At 38.5% G+C, this 17,102-nt stretch overlaps 1 protein-coding gene across 1 annotated transcript in view; it reads right to left on the bottom strand.

Moving 5' to 3' along the window:
• Positions 1–17,102, bottom strand: part of LOC126331179 (uncharacterized) — a 371,504-nt gene that overhangs the window by 33,808 nt on the left and 320,594 nt on the right. Inside the window, exons 12-13 of the mRNA XM_049996454.1 lie at positions 6,081–6,115; positions 5,724–5,995 (exon numbers count right to left, since the gene is read on the bottom strand). Coding sequence (XP_049852411.1) covers positions 5,724–5,995; positions 6,081–6,115 — 307 coding nt within the window. The remainder of the gene's footprint in view (positions 1–5,723; positions 5,996–6,080; positions 6,116–17,102) is intronic.

Below are 17,102 nucleotides of genomic sequence, written 5' to 3'. Positions count from 1 at the left end.
CATTTTCTTCAATACGAATGGCATATAAGATGAAATAAGTGTTGTTATGAAAAAGATGTGTCATTTTGGCAGGTCGCCCATTTTTTTTAGATTTCAATTTGCACTTGAGAATGACTATGAAACCAAACTCATGACTGTGTGAAATAAATGAATACAAATCCACAGTTAAAATGCAGAAATATCACTGAAAAAGTTCTACATGGCTGTGGTCCTCCACAAAGGAAAAACCATTACTTGTACTCATTACAATGGTTCACATGAAACAACTGACAGCATGCGTAAAGAATTAACTCTGTGGGAGGAAGTAGAAACCCCTGCAACAAAGAATAACTTTCTCTTCAAAGAAATTGAAGTGGTTGTGTGCAACCATTTGTTCTCTCAGGTTCTCATGCAAACCATTATCTCACAGAACTGTCATGCAGATCTATTTCCCCAAATCCCAAGCTATTTATTACCTGGGATCAAATTCTTTCAGTTTCAACAACACAAAATACTAAAACTAAAGGCTTGCTTCATTTATATCTATGCTGCTGTTGTGGTCTTCAGTCCAAAGACAGGTTTGATTCTGATCTCCATGCTACTCTATCCTGTGAGAACCTCCTCATCTCCAAATAACTACTGCAGCCTACATCCTTTTGAACATCCTTGCTGTATTCATCTCTTAATTTCCCTGTACAATCCCCCCTCCCACAAACACATGCATACACAGTCTTCCTTCCAACTCTAATTTGGTGACCCCTTGCAGTGTTAGAATGCGTTCTGTCAACTGATTCCTTTTTTTTACTCAAGTTGTGCAACATATTTATTTTCTCCCCAGTTCTGTTCAGTACATCCTCATTAGTTACAAGATCTAGCCATATGATATTCAGAATTATTCTGTAACACCAAATTTCAAAAGCTTCTATTCTCTTCCTGTCTGAAATGCTTATCATCCATTTTTCACTTCCATATACAAGGCCACACTACAGAAAAATACCTTCAGAAAAAACTTCCTAGCCCTTAAATCTATATTCAATGTTAACAAATTTCAAGATACTATCCATTCCATTGAACTGTTCTTCCATGTTCTCTGCTGTCTCTGACAGAATAACAATGTCATTGGGAAACCCCAAAGTTTTCGTTTCTTCTCTCTGAACATTCTCGCTGTATTCATTTTTCTTTGGTTTCCTTTCACTCCCTTCTCAACCATTTCTTCCCTTCCATGCCCCTCGACTCCTGTAACTGCTGTCTGGTTCCTGTACAATACGTAAACATCTTGGCACTCCCTGTATTATATCCCTGCTACCTACAGAATTTCAAAGAGTGTATTCCAGTTAGCATTGTCAAAAGCCTTCTCTAAGTCTCAAGTGCTGTAAATATAGGTTTGCAATTCATTACCCTATCTTCTAAGAGAACTCTTATGGTCAATATTTCCTCACGTTTGCCTACATTTCTCCGAAATCCTAACTGATCTGCCTCAAGGCCAGCCTCTACCAGTTTTTCCATTCTTCTGTAAATAATTTGTGTTAGTATTTTGCAATGACTTATTAAACTGATAGTTTGGTAATATTCACACCTTTCAGCACATGCTTTCTTTGGAATTAGAATTATTACATTCTCCATCAGCTTTCACACTAGGTGGAATATTTTTGTTATGGCTAATTTTCCCAAGTTCTGATAGAATTTCGTCTACCTTCAACTTAGGCCTGTCAGTGCTCTGTCAAATTCTTCTTGCAGTATCATATCTCCCATCTCATCTTCATCTACATCTTCTTCCCTTTCTATATCACTGTCCTCCAAGTTCATTTTCCTTGTATTACCCATCTATATACTCCTTCCACTTTTCAGCTTTCCCTTCCTTGCTTGGTAGCAATTTTCCATCAGAGTTCTTGATATTCACGCAGTTGCTTCTCTTTTCTCATAAGATCTCTTTAATTTTCCTTTAGGCAGTATCTATCTCTCTCCCTTTTTTGCTTAGTATTGGTTTTCCATCTGAGCTCTTGATATTCATACAGCTGCTTTTCTTTTCTGCTAAGTTCTCTTTAATTTTCTTCTAAGTGGTATCTATCTTTCTCCAAGTGATATATACTTCTATATCCTTACATCTGTCCTCTAGCTGTTCCTGCTTAGCCATTGTGCACTTTCTGCTACATCTACACTTGTACATGAACTCTGTGTGCACATTCATGGAGGTAAAATTACTGTACATATGTTCTAATATATCTGGTATTATTTCCAAATCCCTACATGATATATATGATGGTGGTAGAAAAACTATCACTCAGTCTTTCTACAATACTGGTTGTCTAAATCTACCCATGGCATTTCACAAAGCATCTTTCCAGTCATTTCTTTCATATATTTTTACGCTTCTTTATCTTCACCATTACACTATTGTATGAGCTATACTGACCTGTTATAATATCAATACCGCATCTCTCAATTCTTCCAATGTCTGCTGTCATATATGATAGAAATAGTCTAGAATTGCACACACTAGTAGATACATTGCACTTTATAAACCGCTTCGAAAAAATTTCAGTCTTCCATTCATCAGTCTTCCATTTTTCAAGTTTGTTACATTTAAATTTGCTAAATATTTGATTAATGTGACTTGCAACAGATATTCACCTCTAATCTTGTATCTGGTATAGCTGGGTTCTTTATTTTTTGTTATGGACATTATCTAGAATTTGTCCAAATGTAAATAGAATTACTATTCATTACACAAAGTTGTCCAAATCTTTCTGCAACTCCTTATAATCATCCAACAACAAGTTTCCTGTACACAACAACATTTTCAGCAAATAAATTGGTAGTATTACCAGCCCTATATTGTAAGTTGTTATTGCACATTGAAAATGTTACAAGTCCCATTATATTTTCCTGGAGCAAGCTCAACATTAGTTCTGTTTCATCTACAATACACCCACATACATACCTGACAAGCTACAGTTTGAAGCATGGTGGGTGGTAACCTGTAGCACCAAAGTAATTTCATTTTCTGTTCCACTTGCAAACAGAAAGGGGGTAAAACAAGAGTCTATAAGCCTCCATATAAGCCCTAATATCTCTAATCTTATCTTCATGGTTCTTACATGAAATGTACGTTACCGGTAGTAGATACATTCTGCAGTTAGCCTCAAATGCTGGTTCCCTAAATTTTCTCAATAGTGCTCCTTGAAAAGAATGTTGCCTTCCCTGCAGTAATTCCCATTTGAGTCCTCGAAGCATCTCCATAATACTTGTGTGTTGTTCGAATGTGCTGGTAATAAATCTAGCACCCCGCCTCTGAATTGCTTCAATGTGTTCCTCTAAAGCAACCTGGTGCGGATACCAAACATTTGAACAGTGCTCAACAGAGGGTCACAGTAGTGTCCCATATGTATTTACAATATTTACAGATCACAAGTAGCTTATCTATACCTTCAGACAGTGCAACAGCTATTGTTCATTGTGGAAATACAAACACCTGGAACTTATCGCTCAATTCAGTGCTGTTATCTGCCATATTTTTTGTATAAACAATGTGGTTACTGACTGTCTGTCACAGGTTAACGGTGCAATAAATTTTACTGATTTTGTTCAGCATGCCAAGGGACAGGAATCTGATGATGAGGAACTCCATAAGCCACTGCATGGTGTATCCTCCAGCCTTCACTTACAACTTGTTGACATTTTTGGTTCACACATAAAATTATATTGTGATATTTACAGTGGAAGGTCTCATCTGTTTGTGCTACCTGCTTTCTGCAGACATGCTTTCAACAGCCTGCACAACCTATGTCATCCTGGCATTAAGGCCTGAACCCACTTAGGACCAAAATGTTTTGTCTGGCCTGGTTTGTAGAATTGTCGTGAATGGGCTCTTGCGTGTCTTAAATATTGATCCAATCAAATAGCCCATCATGTACATGTGCACACTGGTAAATTACCAGACAGGACAATGCACTTTGTGCAAATGCACATTGACGTTGGGTGTTCAGTTCCTCCTTTTAATGGTCAAAGTTATCTATTGACTGCCACTGATCAGTTTACTCACTAGTCAAAAGCTATGCAATTAACAACACGTTGGTGAAGATGTTACACTTTGCCTTCATTTCAAACTGGATTTCTTGCTTCAGACGTCTGCTGCAGATTACAATGGACCAAGGCTGACAATTTGAGTCTGTGTTATTTAAACAACTCAGCAAATTCTGTGGTGCTCTCCATCATCAGACAACCAGTTACCGCCCAGTGCTCAACAGCATGGTAGAACGATGGCACTGTTCTTTAAAGGAGGCATTAATGTATTATGGCACCAGTAGAAAAACTGCGTCATGTATGGTCTATTTCGACCTTTGTTCTGTTTGTAATGCTTACATAAGGGACCCAGAGTCATTGTCAGCGGAGCTCTTACATAGTGAACTACATCATCTGTCCAGCAAATTTATCAATTTGAGGACTGTACAGCTACCGAACTATGGCCCATTAGATTTCATTTGTCACCTGAGGAATCAGGCTGTATGCATTCACCCACATCAAGCCTCCAGACATAGAATGGCATCTGCTTTCTTGCCTCATGACCTGCAGACAGGCACACATGTTCTGTTGAGTACAGACGATGTCAAACCATATCTACAAATTCAGTACACAGACACACAGCAAGTGATTGAAAGAGGAGAATGAACACTGGATAAAGTACTAAATGGTTAAACTAGTACAGTCTCAATCAAGAGGGTGAAATCAGCATACTTATTTCCAGAAATGCTACCTACATTTTTGCATTGAAACCAACCTCAGCCTCAAGTGCAAGAACCGCTATCCAAAAAAAGCTGGCAATCTGTCTGAATAATACACTCTGGATGCCACATTCATTTTCTGGCAAGATATCTGGATGATGCTCCACTTCTCACTAGGGGGCTGATGAAGCGTATAAAGACAGTTGCCTGCTGTGTTATGTAGCTGTCAGTGAGTTCACAGGCCAGCTGCTGGAACCGCTCTTGATTCACATTAGTTGTTTTTTTGCTCAGCAGCACTTTGTGGAAGAGACAGTGAGAACTTTTCACTTAGTAGAGGCACATCTTTCCTAGCATTAATGTACTTTAATATACAAATCTCCAAGTTTTGCTTATCTGTAAATAAATGTAGGTTAATGAATGCCAATAATTTGTGTGGAATCATGGCTGATTTACCAGAACAAGCACACAAAAAGTAGTTTGGACAGATATTGCCATAGCTGCTCTGATTACTTTTTCACTTGAAAAGAGTAACAAACATAAAAAAATTAACAAAAAATAATTTGGGCACTAATGTGTTAACCAATAATGAAGCATTCTTTTCCATTCCCTACTATTGCTTCCCAGTCCCTCATAACTTTTGGAGTTTTGAATCTTTTTGCGCATTATTAATTATTGAAATTCTTCACACATCTTCTCAATTTCATCATCACAAACTAGAACAAGCATAAACATGCACTGTACGCTACCAACAAATCTTAATTTTTTTAAATCATATGTTTATAAACTTTAAGGACCAAGATTAAAAATTTAGAGCCATTAATTTCCCAAAATAATTCTGTTTGGCAGGCTAAATATTTAATAAAAAACAACACTGCAGATGAAGACTGTGTATTTCTGACAATTTAAATAATATGGTGATGTGGGAAATGCTTTCAATCGCTTTTGGTCAATATATTCATCCACTATGTTCGTACAAATTACACAAAGCCTTTATTATTTAATGAATGTTCGTATTGCACTTACTTCTCAGCATCTGTTGGCACCTCCACCTTGTCTGACTCTGAATCACACACAGCTGATTCTATTATTTCTGTACTAACCACATTTGTCACAGAAGATTCAACTACTGGAAGCTGCATCATTTCTACATCCCCATGTTCTGCTTCTCTTTGTTGTGCTATTTCTGGAACCGCTTTTTCTAGATTGCTATCCCTCTTTTCTTTGCCTACACTAGCATCAGAAATATCAATCTCAGGTATTTCTGTGAGAGGTGCTACATTGATAACACTGTCTACCTGCAAAAGTCAGGGATAAAACAGTTGTCGTATCATACAACACACTATCTGATTAACATATAGAGAAAAATTCATTCATACTCACTTTTGTTGGAACTTCCAGTTCTTCAAAATGTGTCTCTGAAAAATAAGAGGTAATTCAATAAAAGTTTTATTTCAGATTCATATTGCTCCCTATTATCTTTCAAATTATTTTAAAAACAATTCAGTATAAAAACAAAGAGATTAACAATCAAGAAACTGCACTACTCCTCTCAATGTCGACTTTCACCTTGAACAACTCCATATCCAAATAATGTCACTGAGAATTAAAAATACTGTTACTGGAGTAGTTATCAACCATTCCATTTCAAAGACTATCTTAGTTGTCATCCACTCTATGATAATGATTCTCTCCCTTACAGCTTTCAACAGATTTGATTTTTATTTATTGTTGTGCATAGTGACTCCTCCCCCCATGAACCACAACGGAGGGGTATCTGTTGAGAGGCCAGACAAACATGTGGCTCCTGAAGAGGGGCAGCAGCCTTTTCAGTAGTTGCAGGGGCAACAGTCTGGATGATTGACTGATATGGCCTTGTAACATTAACCAAAACGGCCTTGCTGTTGTGGTACTGCAAACGGCTGAAAGCAAAGGGAAACTACAGCCGTAATTTTTTCCGAGGGCATGCAGCTTTACTGTATGGTTAAATGATGATGGCGTCCTCTTGGGTAAAATATTCCGGATGTAAAATAGTCCCTCATTCAGATCTCCTGGCAGGGACTACTCAAGAAGACGTTGTTATCAGGAGAAAGAAAACTGGCATTCTACGGATCGGAGTGTCGAATGTCAGATCCCTTAATCAGGCAGGTAGGTTAGAAAATTTGAAAAGGGAAATGGATAGGTTAAAGTTAGTTATAATGGGAATTAGTGAAGTTCGGTGGCAGGAGGAACAAGACTTCTGGTCAGGAGAATACAGGGTTATAAATACAAAATCAAATAGGAGTAATGCAGGAGTAGGTATAATAATAAATTAAAAAATAGGAGTGCGGCTAAGCTACTACAAACAGCATAGTGAACGCCTTACTGTGACCAAGACAGACACAAAGCCCATGCCTACCAAAGAAGTACAAGTTTATATGCCAACTAGCTCTCCAGATGACGAAGAAATTGAAGAAATGTATGATGAGATAAAAGAAATTATTCAGGTAGTGAAGGGAGACGAAAATTTAATAGTCATGGGTGACTGGAATCCGACAGTAGGAAAAGGGAGAGAAGGAAACATAGAAGGTGAATATGGATTGGGGCTAAGAAATGAAAGAGGAAGCCGTCTGTTAGAATTTTGCACAGAGCATAACTCAATCATAGGTAACACTTGGTTCAAGAATCATAAAAGAAGGCTGTATACATGGAAGAACCCTGGAGATACTAAAAGGTATCAGATAGATTATATAATGGTAAGACAGAGATTTAGGAACCAGGTTTTAAATTGTAGGACATTTCCAGGGGCAGATGTGGACTCTGACCACAATCTATTGGTTATGAACAGTAGATAAAAATGAAGAAATTGCAAAATGTGGGTATTTAAGGAGATGGGACCTGGATACACTGACTAAACCAGAGGTTGTACAGAGTTTCAGGGAGAGCAAAAGGGAACAATTGACAGGAATGGGAGAAAGAAATACAGTAGAAGACGAATGGTTGCTCTGAGGGATGAAGTAGTGAAGGCAGCAGAGGATCAAGTATGTAAAAAGACGAGGGCTAGTAGAAATCCTTGGGTAACAGAAGAAATATTGAATTTAATTGATGAAAGGAGAAAATATAAAAATGCAGTAAATGAAGCAGGCAGAAAGGAATACAAAGGTCTCAAAAATGAGATCGACAGGAAGTGCAAAATGGCTAAGCAGGCATGGCTAGAGGACAAATGTAAGGACATGGAGGCTTATCTCACTAGAGATAAGATAGATACAGCCTACAGGAAGATTAAAGAGACCTTTGGAGAAAAGAGAGCCACCTGTATTAATATCAAGAGCTTAGATGGAAACAAAGTTCTAAGGAAAGAAGGGAAAGCAGAGAGGTGGAAGGAGTATACAGAGGGTCTATACAAGGGTGATGTACTTGAGGACAATATTATGGAAATGGAAGAGGCTGTAGATGAAGATGAAATGGGAGATATGATACTGCGTGAAGAGTTTGACATAGCACTGAAAGACCTGAGTCGAAATAAGGACCCAGGAGTAGACAACATTCCATTAGAACTACTGACGGCCTTGGGAGAGCCAGTCCTGACAAAACTCTACCATCTGGTGAGCAAGATGTACGAGACTGGCGAAATACCCTCAGACTTCAAGAAGAATATAATAATTCCAATCCCAAAGAAATCAGGTGTTGACAGATGTGAAAATTACCGAACTATCAGTGTAATAAGTCACAGCTGCAAAATACTAAATCGAATTATTTACAGACAAATGGAAAAACTGGTAGAAGCCAACCTTGGGGAAGATCAGTTTGGATTCCGTAGAAATGTTGGAACACGGCTTACCTTAGAAGCTAGATTAAGAAAAGGAAAATCTACATTTTTAGCATTTGTAGACGTAGAGAAAGCTTTTGACAATGTTGACTGGAATACTCTCTTTCAAATTCTGAAGGTGGCAGGAGTATAAAATACATGGAGCGAAAGACTATTTACAATTTGTACAGAAACCGGATGGCAGTTATAAGAGTCGAGGGACATGAAAGGGAAGCAGTGGTTGGGAAGGGAGTGAGACAGGGTTGTAGCCTCTCCCCGATATTATTCAATATGTACACTGAGCAAGCAGTAAAGGAAACAAAAGAAAAATTTGGAGTAGGTATTAAAATTCAAGGAGAAGAAATAAAAACTTTGAGGTTCGCCGATGACATTGTAATTCCAGAGACAGCAACGGACCTGGAAGAGCAGATGAAGGGAATGGACAGTGTCTTGAAAGGAGGATATAAGATGAACATCAACAAAAGCAAAACGAGGATAATGGAATGTAGTCAAATTAAATCGGGTGATGCTGAGGGAATTAGATTAGGAAATGAGACACTTAAAGTAGTAAAGGAGTTTTTCTATTTGGGGAGCAAATGGTCGAAGTAGAGAGGATATAAAATGTAGACTGGCAATGGGAAGGAAAGCGTTTCTGAAGAAGAGAAATTTGTTAACATCGAGTATAGATTTAAGTGTCAGGAAGTCATCTAACCATCCCTGTCTAGCCATTTTGCACTTCCTGTCGATCTCATTTTTGAGACCTTTGTATTCCTTTTTGCCTGCTTCATTTACTGCATTTTTATATTTTCTCCTTTCATCAATTAAATTCAATATTTCGTCTCTTACCCAAGGATTTCTACTAGCCCTCGTCTTTTTACCTACTTGATCCTCTGCTGCCTTCACTACTTCATCCCTCAAAGCTAACCATTCTTCTTCTACTGTATTTCTTTCCCCCATTCCTGTCAATTGTTCCCTTATGCTCTCCCTGAAACTCTGTACAACCTCTGGTTTAGTCAGTTTATCCAGGTCCCATCTCCTTAAATACCCACATTTTGCAATGTCTTCATTTTTATCTACTGTTCATAACCAATAGATTGTGGTCAGAGTCCACATCTGCCCCTGGAAATGTCTTACAATTTAAAACTTGGTTCCTAAATCTCTGTCTTAACATTATATAATCTATCTGGTACCTTTTAGTATCTCCAGGGTTCTTCCATGTATACAACCTTCTTTCATGATTCTTAAACCAAGTGTTAGCTATGATTAAGTTGTGCTGTGTGCAGAATTCTACCAGGCGGCTTCCTCTTTCATTTCTTAGTCCCAGTCCATATTCACCTACTATGTTTCCTTCTCTCCCTTTTCCTACACTCGAATTCCAGTCACCCATGACTATTAAATTTTCGTCTCCCTTCACTATCTGAATAATTTCTTTTATTTCATCATACATTTCTTCAATTTCTTCGTCATCTGCAGAGCCAGTTGGCATAGAAACTTGTACTACTGTAGTAGGTGTGGGCTTCGTATCTATCTGGCATCAAGGGATCACAAATTTAGCATGGGAGGGCAGCGTGGAGGGTAAAAATCGTAGAGGGAGACCGAGAGATGAATACACTAAGCAGATTCAGAAGGATGTAGGTTGCAGTAGCTACTGGGAGATGAAGAAGCTTGCACAGGATAGATTAGCATCAAACCAGTCTCAGGACTGAAGACCACAACAACAACAACAACAACAACAACATAGTGACTGTGCATGTAATAAAGGATACATCCAGAATATAAACACAACATTGCATATTTTGTAAAAGAAAATAACAATTTTAAGTAGTCTTTCTAATACTAGTGACTACACAGAACATTATTTACCAATAGCAGTTTATTAGGTACTAATTAACTCTGTAAAATCCCTTTCCCACCAGATAGTCTTTTAGAGTCTCTGAAAAGCTACTGTCCAACACTATCTTGTAGAGACTTCTTTGAAACTTGGTGCTGGTACGTGAGTACTGAGATCAGTTTGGGACGTTTACTGTGGCGATGAATGCTTCTTAACTGGATTTTCCTCCATGTGTTGTTGTTAATGTGGACACTTGCATTTTTGAAAAAAAAAAAAAAAAAAAGAAAAACACACACAGAGGGTTAAGATGTCTAGACATTTGAAGCAGTTTTTTGAAACATCAGGTAGCCATTTTTACAAAATTATTGTGACTCTGTCATCTTCCCCCCCCCCCCCCTTTCCAAAACATGAATACAATTTTTGTTTATTGAATATTTGAGTTTCCCCACAATTCAAAAATTCCATGGCATACGGTGCACAGATGTTGTTTGTCTGCATATTGTGATTGGTGCTTCATAATGAATATGACAGATCTTAAGATTTCTTTCGGACAATGCTAACATGCTGTTTCCATTTCAGCTCATTATAAACAACAATACCCCATTTGCTCTAGCCTTTAATGCACATTTACACCTCTATGCTCAGATGTTTCTTTGTTTCTGAGTAATGTATATATAGCTTAGCTTTTTCAGTTTTATAACCAGTTCAGTTTTCCGTATGCCATTGTGCTGTGACTTTCAAAACAGTACTCTCTTGTCTTACACTATTTAACATATTTTTCTTCAGTACTGGCATGTCATATGCATGCTACAAAGTCTTCTTTTTCTCCTCCACATCCGAATACCTTACAAAGAAATTAAACACCTCAAGGCTCATTATCAAATTCTGTTTCTGATCGTTTCAGTTTTTAACTGATATGCATTGCCTACAGACACACATCATTTCTTGCTGCACAAGTATTCTTGCATGTAGTCCTCTGCTTGCCAACAAATGCCATAGTTTCCAGCTTCTACACGTAATTTTCTGTGAGCAATGGTGTCAAATATGTTCTATCATGTTTCTCACATGATTTTTCACAGGATATCAGTGCAGGCTCTGAAAAATGAAAGATCATCTGGGATGTGGTGGATGTTGGGAGTGAAACTCAGCTATAAACAGCAGCATTAAGACGAACAATAGCTCACAGACCAGTTGGAGTCCAGCCAGCGAGTACGTAACAACACAACTCATAGAACCTTGAGACAACAACAGGGTCACTCATGAAATAATCAGCATAAAACAGACACAACAACTAGGCTGAACATCTGGGAGCACACCATTTATGGTACTAAATGCTTTGGAAAGATCCAAAAACATTATGGATCCCAATTATTTTCACACAGTGTTTGTAATTGCTGATTCAGTTCATTTATTTTTCCTGAAACCCTGTTGTAATAGTACAGGAACATAGTGCTTTCCCAAATAAGCAGCTAATCTATTATACATAAACATATCCATAATTTTTTAGAAGTCTGATACCAGTGAAACTGGTCTGTAGTTATGTAGATGTCATCGTCAAAATTTTCTTGTACACTGTTCTTCTATCATGTGTACTTACCTAGGATGTTCCAAGAGATAATTCAAGACATAACAGTGCCTAGTGTGGTGAAATCTGGAGCAGGAACTAAACATGTTGCAAACACTGACTTTCAAACAGAAATAACATGGAAAAATAAATTTATTGTTTACATAGTGGCTTCAAATGATGTACCAAACAATGAAGCAGAGGATTTCGAGAAAAATCTGCAAAATTTTTTAGAAAGGAATAAGCCTGGAAATAAAGTAGCTGCCACAGTACTTCACAGGCATGAACAAATTTAATTTACAGTTCATGTTTAAATAAAGACATTCAGAAGACAAATATTGAAGAAACTGTGTTTAGAAGATGCTGACTGCGATGTAGTGGATGCAAGTAAACTGCTTCATAACCTGCATACCAAACAAGGGATGAACTTAGACTATGAAGGGAAAAGGTTTGTGTGTGATCATGTCAATGAAATAATAAAAAAAACTCTTGAACTAAATAAAATTATTTATCAGTTTCCCTGTTGCTCTTCTGGTTACTGTGAGGAAAGTAAAATGAACAAAAACAACATGCAGTACTACAGGGAATCTGAATTTAATTTAAAAGTATGTGATGCTATAAATACGACACCTAACTACCATGTCATGAATAAATCTGACCTAAACATTTATCATCACAATGTACTATTCCTGAGTAATAAGATCAATGAAATTAACATACACATGGTGAGGTAACAATTTAAATAAATGACAATACAGATTTTATTACTTCTACTGACTTAGCTGGAGTGAACAAAGAAAAGAACTATGAAATTGCAGCTATAAAATTAGCGACTCCGAGATGGTTATTGCTACAGTTTACTGATGACCATTTGGAAATTCTGAACTTTTCTTACGTAAATTATTGTCATTGGTGAACAAAGTAAATAAAATGGATAATGATTTGTTAATCTATCGTTACTTCAGCATCGTCTTTCTTATAAAAAGTAGAAACACTGAGACCCTTTTGAACCTTTTTGCATACTATAGTTTAATGCTGGAGCAAATGCTATTACCTGAGTAAAAGACACTTATCAAACTGCTTTAGATCAGTTCCTGTTCACGATGAGTTTACACAATACTTCACAAAAAATGCAATGCAAGCTCTAGTGACCATCTTGCTCAGATACTAAGCTTGAAAATAAATGGCACTATTGGTAGCAATATGTCTTTAAGAACCATAAGTAGAAGCTATAGTCTGGGTAACATACACTACTGAAAAATGGTCACAGGTTTACAACAATTAATAATGTAAATTAAAAATTCAACACCTTCATGGATGCACTAATCCACGGATCGGCAACCTTTGGTGACCCATGGACTTGATTCACATACTTACGGTCATGGACCAATTCACCACGTGATGTGACGTGACAGCTGTGCTCCCAGCGAATAAAGTCCAATATATAGTATCCATTTGAGGAGAAATATACTGATATGAATGGCACCCCCTTTTCCACCACGTAACATCACCAAATTATTCCTCAAAACACGTGTTTTGAGAGTACATTCATTTTATGCTCACTCCATCTTCATAAGTTCATATTTATTAATGCATTGTGAACATTTTTTTGTACTTACTATATTTTACAATAGCTGTCTTAAGAACTTCCAATTTAAAGTACTGCAACACCATTCGCAAAGCAACGACTTGTAAATAAACACACTGAACAGCCAAAGAAACTGATACACCTGTTTAATATCATGTAGGGCCACCATGAGCAAGTAAAAGTGTCGCAACACGATGTGCCAAGGACTCAACTAAAGTCTGAAGTAGTGATGGAGGGAACTGACACCATCAATCCTGCAGGGCCAGCCATAAATCCGTAAGAGTATGAGGGAGTGGAGATCTCTTCTGGACAGCAGATTGCAAGGCATCCCAGATATGTTCAATAATGTTAATGTCTGGGGAGTTTTGTGGGCAGCAGAAGTTTTTAAAATCAGAGGCGTGTTCCTGGAGCCACTCTGTACCAATTCTGAACATGTGAGGTGTCGCATTATCCTGCTGGAATTGCCCAAGTCTGTCGGAATGTACAATGGACATGAATGGATGCAGGTAATCAGACAGGACACTTACGTATGCGTCACCTGTCAGTGTCGTATCTAGATGTATTAGGTGTCCCATATCACTACAACTGCACATGCCCCACACCATAACAGAGCCTCCACCAGCTTGAACAGTCCTCTGCTCACATGCAGGGTCCATGGATTCATGAGGCTGTCTCCATACCCTTACACATCCATCTGCACAATACAATTTGAAACGAGACTCGTCTGACAAGGCAACATGTTTCCAGTCATCAACAGTCCATGTCAGTGTTGACAGGCCCAGGCGAGACATAGAGCTTTGTGTCATGCAGTCATCAAGGGTATATGAGTGGGCCTTTGGCTCCAAAACCCCATATCAATGATGTTTCATTGAATGGTTTGCACGCTGACACTTGTTGATGGCCCAGCATTGAAATCTGCACCAGTTTGCAGAAGGGTTGCAGTTCTCTCATGTTGAATGATTCTCTTCAGTCGTCATTGGTCCCATTCTGGCAGCATCTTTTTCCACCCACAGCGATGTTGGAGACTTCATGTTTTATCAGTTTCCTGATATTGACAGTACTCTCATGAAATGGTCGAATGGGAAAATCCCTACTTCATCACTATGTTGGAGATGCTGCGTCGCATCATTTGTGTGCCGAATATAACACCATGTTCAAACTCACCTAAATGTAGGTAACCTGCTATTGTAGCAGCATTACCTGATACTTGTTTCTTATATAGGCACTGCCAACTGCAGCGCCATATTCTGCCTGTTTACATATCTCTGCATTTGAATAATACCAATTTCTTTGGAGCTTCGGTGTATCAACACATGAAGACAGGTTGACAGGCATCTTGAAATTTCAACGTGGAAAACTGAACGCCTATAAAAGCAACTGGATGCAGCTAATTCATTATAAATTAACAGTTTCAACAGTTGCAGTGTTCCAATATGTCCCTGATGGATAATCATTATTTACTAATGACAATACAAGAAAGAACAGAAAAACAAAATTGGGCTATAAGATAGGCAATTCTAGTTGATAAGCAATTAGGAGCCACGGGTCAAACTGAAGCCAATCGCATGCCTGATTTGGCCCGCAGGTTGCCTGTTTCACACTCCTGCACTAACCAATTTGTTTCAAAACTCGATACATGCAAAAAAACTCTAAACTCGGTGTGTGCAAAAAAATCTCAAAATTGAGTTAGGTGTGGTAATGGCATAATGTTGATCTTTCACATCAACCCCAGAAACAAATTTTCACAAAAGTCGACTATTGCCTTTATGGACACTCCAAATAACAAGGTGTTAGCAAAACACAATATATGCACTCTTACAGTTATAGCAAAAACGGACAAATGCAATATAATTACTCTCTCGTTTCTCAGCTCTCTTTCTGCAGCAAGCAGTTAACAATAATGGAGTATAAATACTGTTTGCCTTAATTGATATGATTCATTGTTCTAACAATATTTACTGACTGGAATAGTGTTGCAACCAGACTTCATTGTCATTGGAACACCTGCAGCTTAGACAAGTTTTCACTTCCAGAATGAGATTTTCACTCTGCAGCGGAGTGTGCGCTGATATGAAACTTCCAGCGGGCAAGTGCTCTACCATCTGAGCTACCGAAGTTTCCCGTGAAAGGCAAAGGTCCCGAGTTCGAGTCTCGTTCCGGCACACAGTTTTAATCTGCCTGGAAGTTTCATATCAGCACACACTCCGCTGCAGAGTGAAAATCTCATTCTGGAAACATCCCCCAGGCTGTGGCTAAGTCATGTCTCCGCAATAAACCTTTTTTCAGGAGTGCTAGTTCTGCAAGGTTCGCAGGAGAGCTTCTGTAAAGTTTGGAAGGTAGGAGACGAGGTACTGGCAGAAGCAAAGCGGTGAGTACCGGGCATGAGTCGTGCTTCGGTAGCTCAGATGGTAGAGCACTTGCCCGCGAAAGGCAAAGGTCCCGAGTTCGAGTCTCGGTCGGGCACACAGTTTTGATCTGCCTGGAAGTTTCATATCAGCGCACACTCCGCTGCAGAGTGAAAATCTCATTCTGGAAACATCCTCCAGGCTGTGGCTAAGCCATGTCTCCACAATATCCTTTCTTTCAAGAGTGCTATTTCTGCATGGTTCGCAGGAGAGCTTCTGTAAAGTTTGGAAGGTAGGAGACGAGGTACTGGCAGAAGAAGTAAAGCTGTGAGTACCGGGCGTGAGTCGTGCTTCGGTAGCTCAGATGGTAGAGCACTTGCCCGTGAAAGGCAAAGGTCCCGAGTTCGAGTCTCGGTCGGGCACACAGTTTTAATCTGGCAGGATGTTTCAAGTTTTCACTTGATGTTCAAGTGTACAGCTAAATAGAAGTATTGCAAGCAGAAGCAGTGTAGATGGTGATTCTTGTGATTCTGAAAATGACATACACGTCTAAGAATCTTCTGATGGGAGAAAATCCCAATTCAAGAAGGGATTACATCAATCTGAAATGCAAAGAAAAAAGTGTAAAAGGAAACCTGTAACTATTGCCTATTAGAATAATATGAAAAACATAAATGCAGAGAGCGCTATTATGAATGGGGAAAGTGTACAGAGATTATCTGCCTTCAGATTTCACAGTCAATAAAATCTTCACTAGATTCTGTGAAGAAAGAAATATTTTGGACTGAAATAATGTTCCTTATCAAAATACAAGCGTATACAAGGGTGGATTAAAAAGTTTTCGGGATCATCACGAGAGAGGTCAGCGCTAGCGCAATGAGCTGTTCACGTGATATTCATTGGACTGTTGCCTGTAAACATGTGCCACGTCAGTTCTCTGCAAAGAGAGATGTGCTGGTGGTGTTGCTTTGTTGTTTTCCCCGTGTAGTGACTTGCAAAGATGGAAAAAATTGAGATTCGAGCAGTGATTAAGTACTTTGCAAAGAAAGGTATGAAAGCAAAGAACACCCATCTGGAATATACTGAGGGACTCTGCTTCTTCATATTCAACTGTTGCCAAGTGGACAAATTAATTTACATTTGGTCAGGAGAGCTTAGATGATGATCCACACAGTGGTCGGCCAAGATGTGTCACTACTCCAAAATTCATTACAAAAGTGCACAAAATGGTCATGATCACTGATTGAAAGTGCATGAAATTACTCACACTTGCTAGATGTCATCTGAAAG

The sequence above is a fragment of the Schistocerca gregaria genome, chromosome 1, assembly GCF_023897955.1.
Source record: "Schistocerca gregaria isolate iqSchGreg1 chromosome 1, iqSchGreg1.2, whole genome shotgun sequence".
Lineage (NCBI taxonomy): Eukaryota > Metazoa > Arthropoda > Insecta > Orthoptera > Acrididae > Schistocerca > Schistocerca gregaria.
The sequence above is the reverse complement of the archived record's forward strand: the minus strand, read 5'-3'. Positions and strand labels throughout refer to the sequence as shown.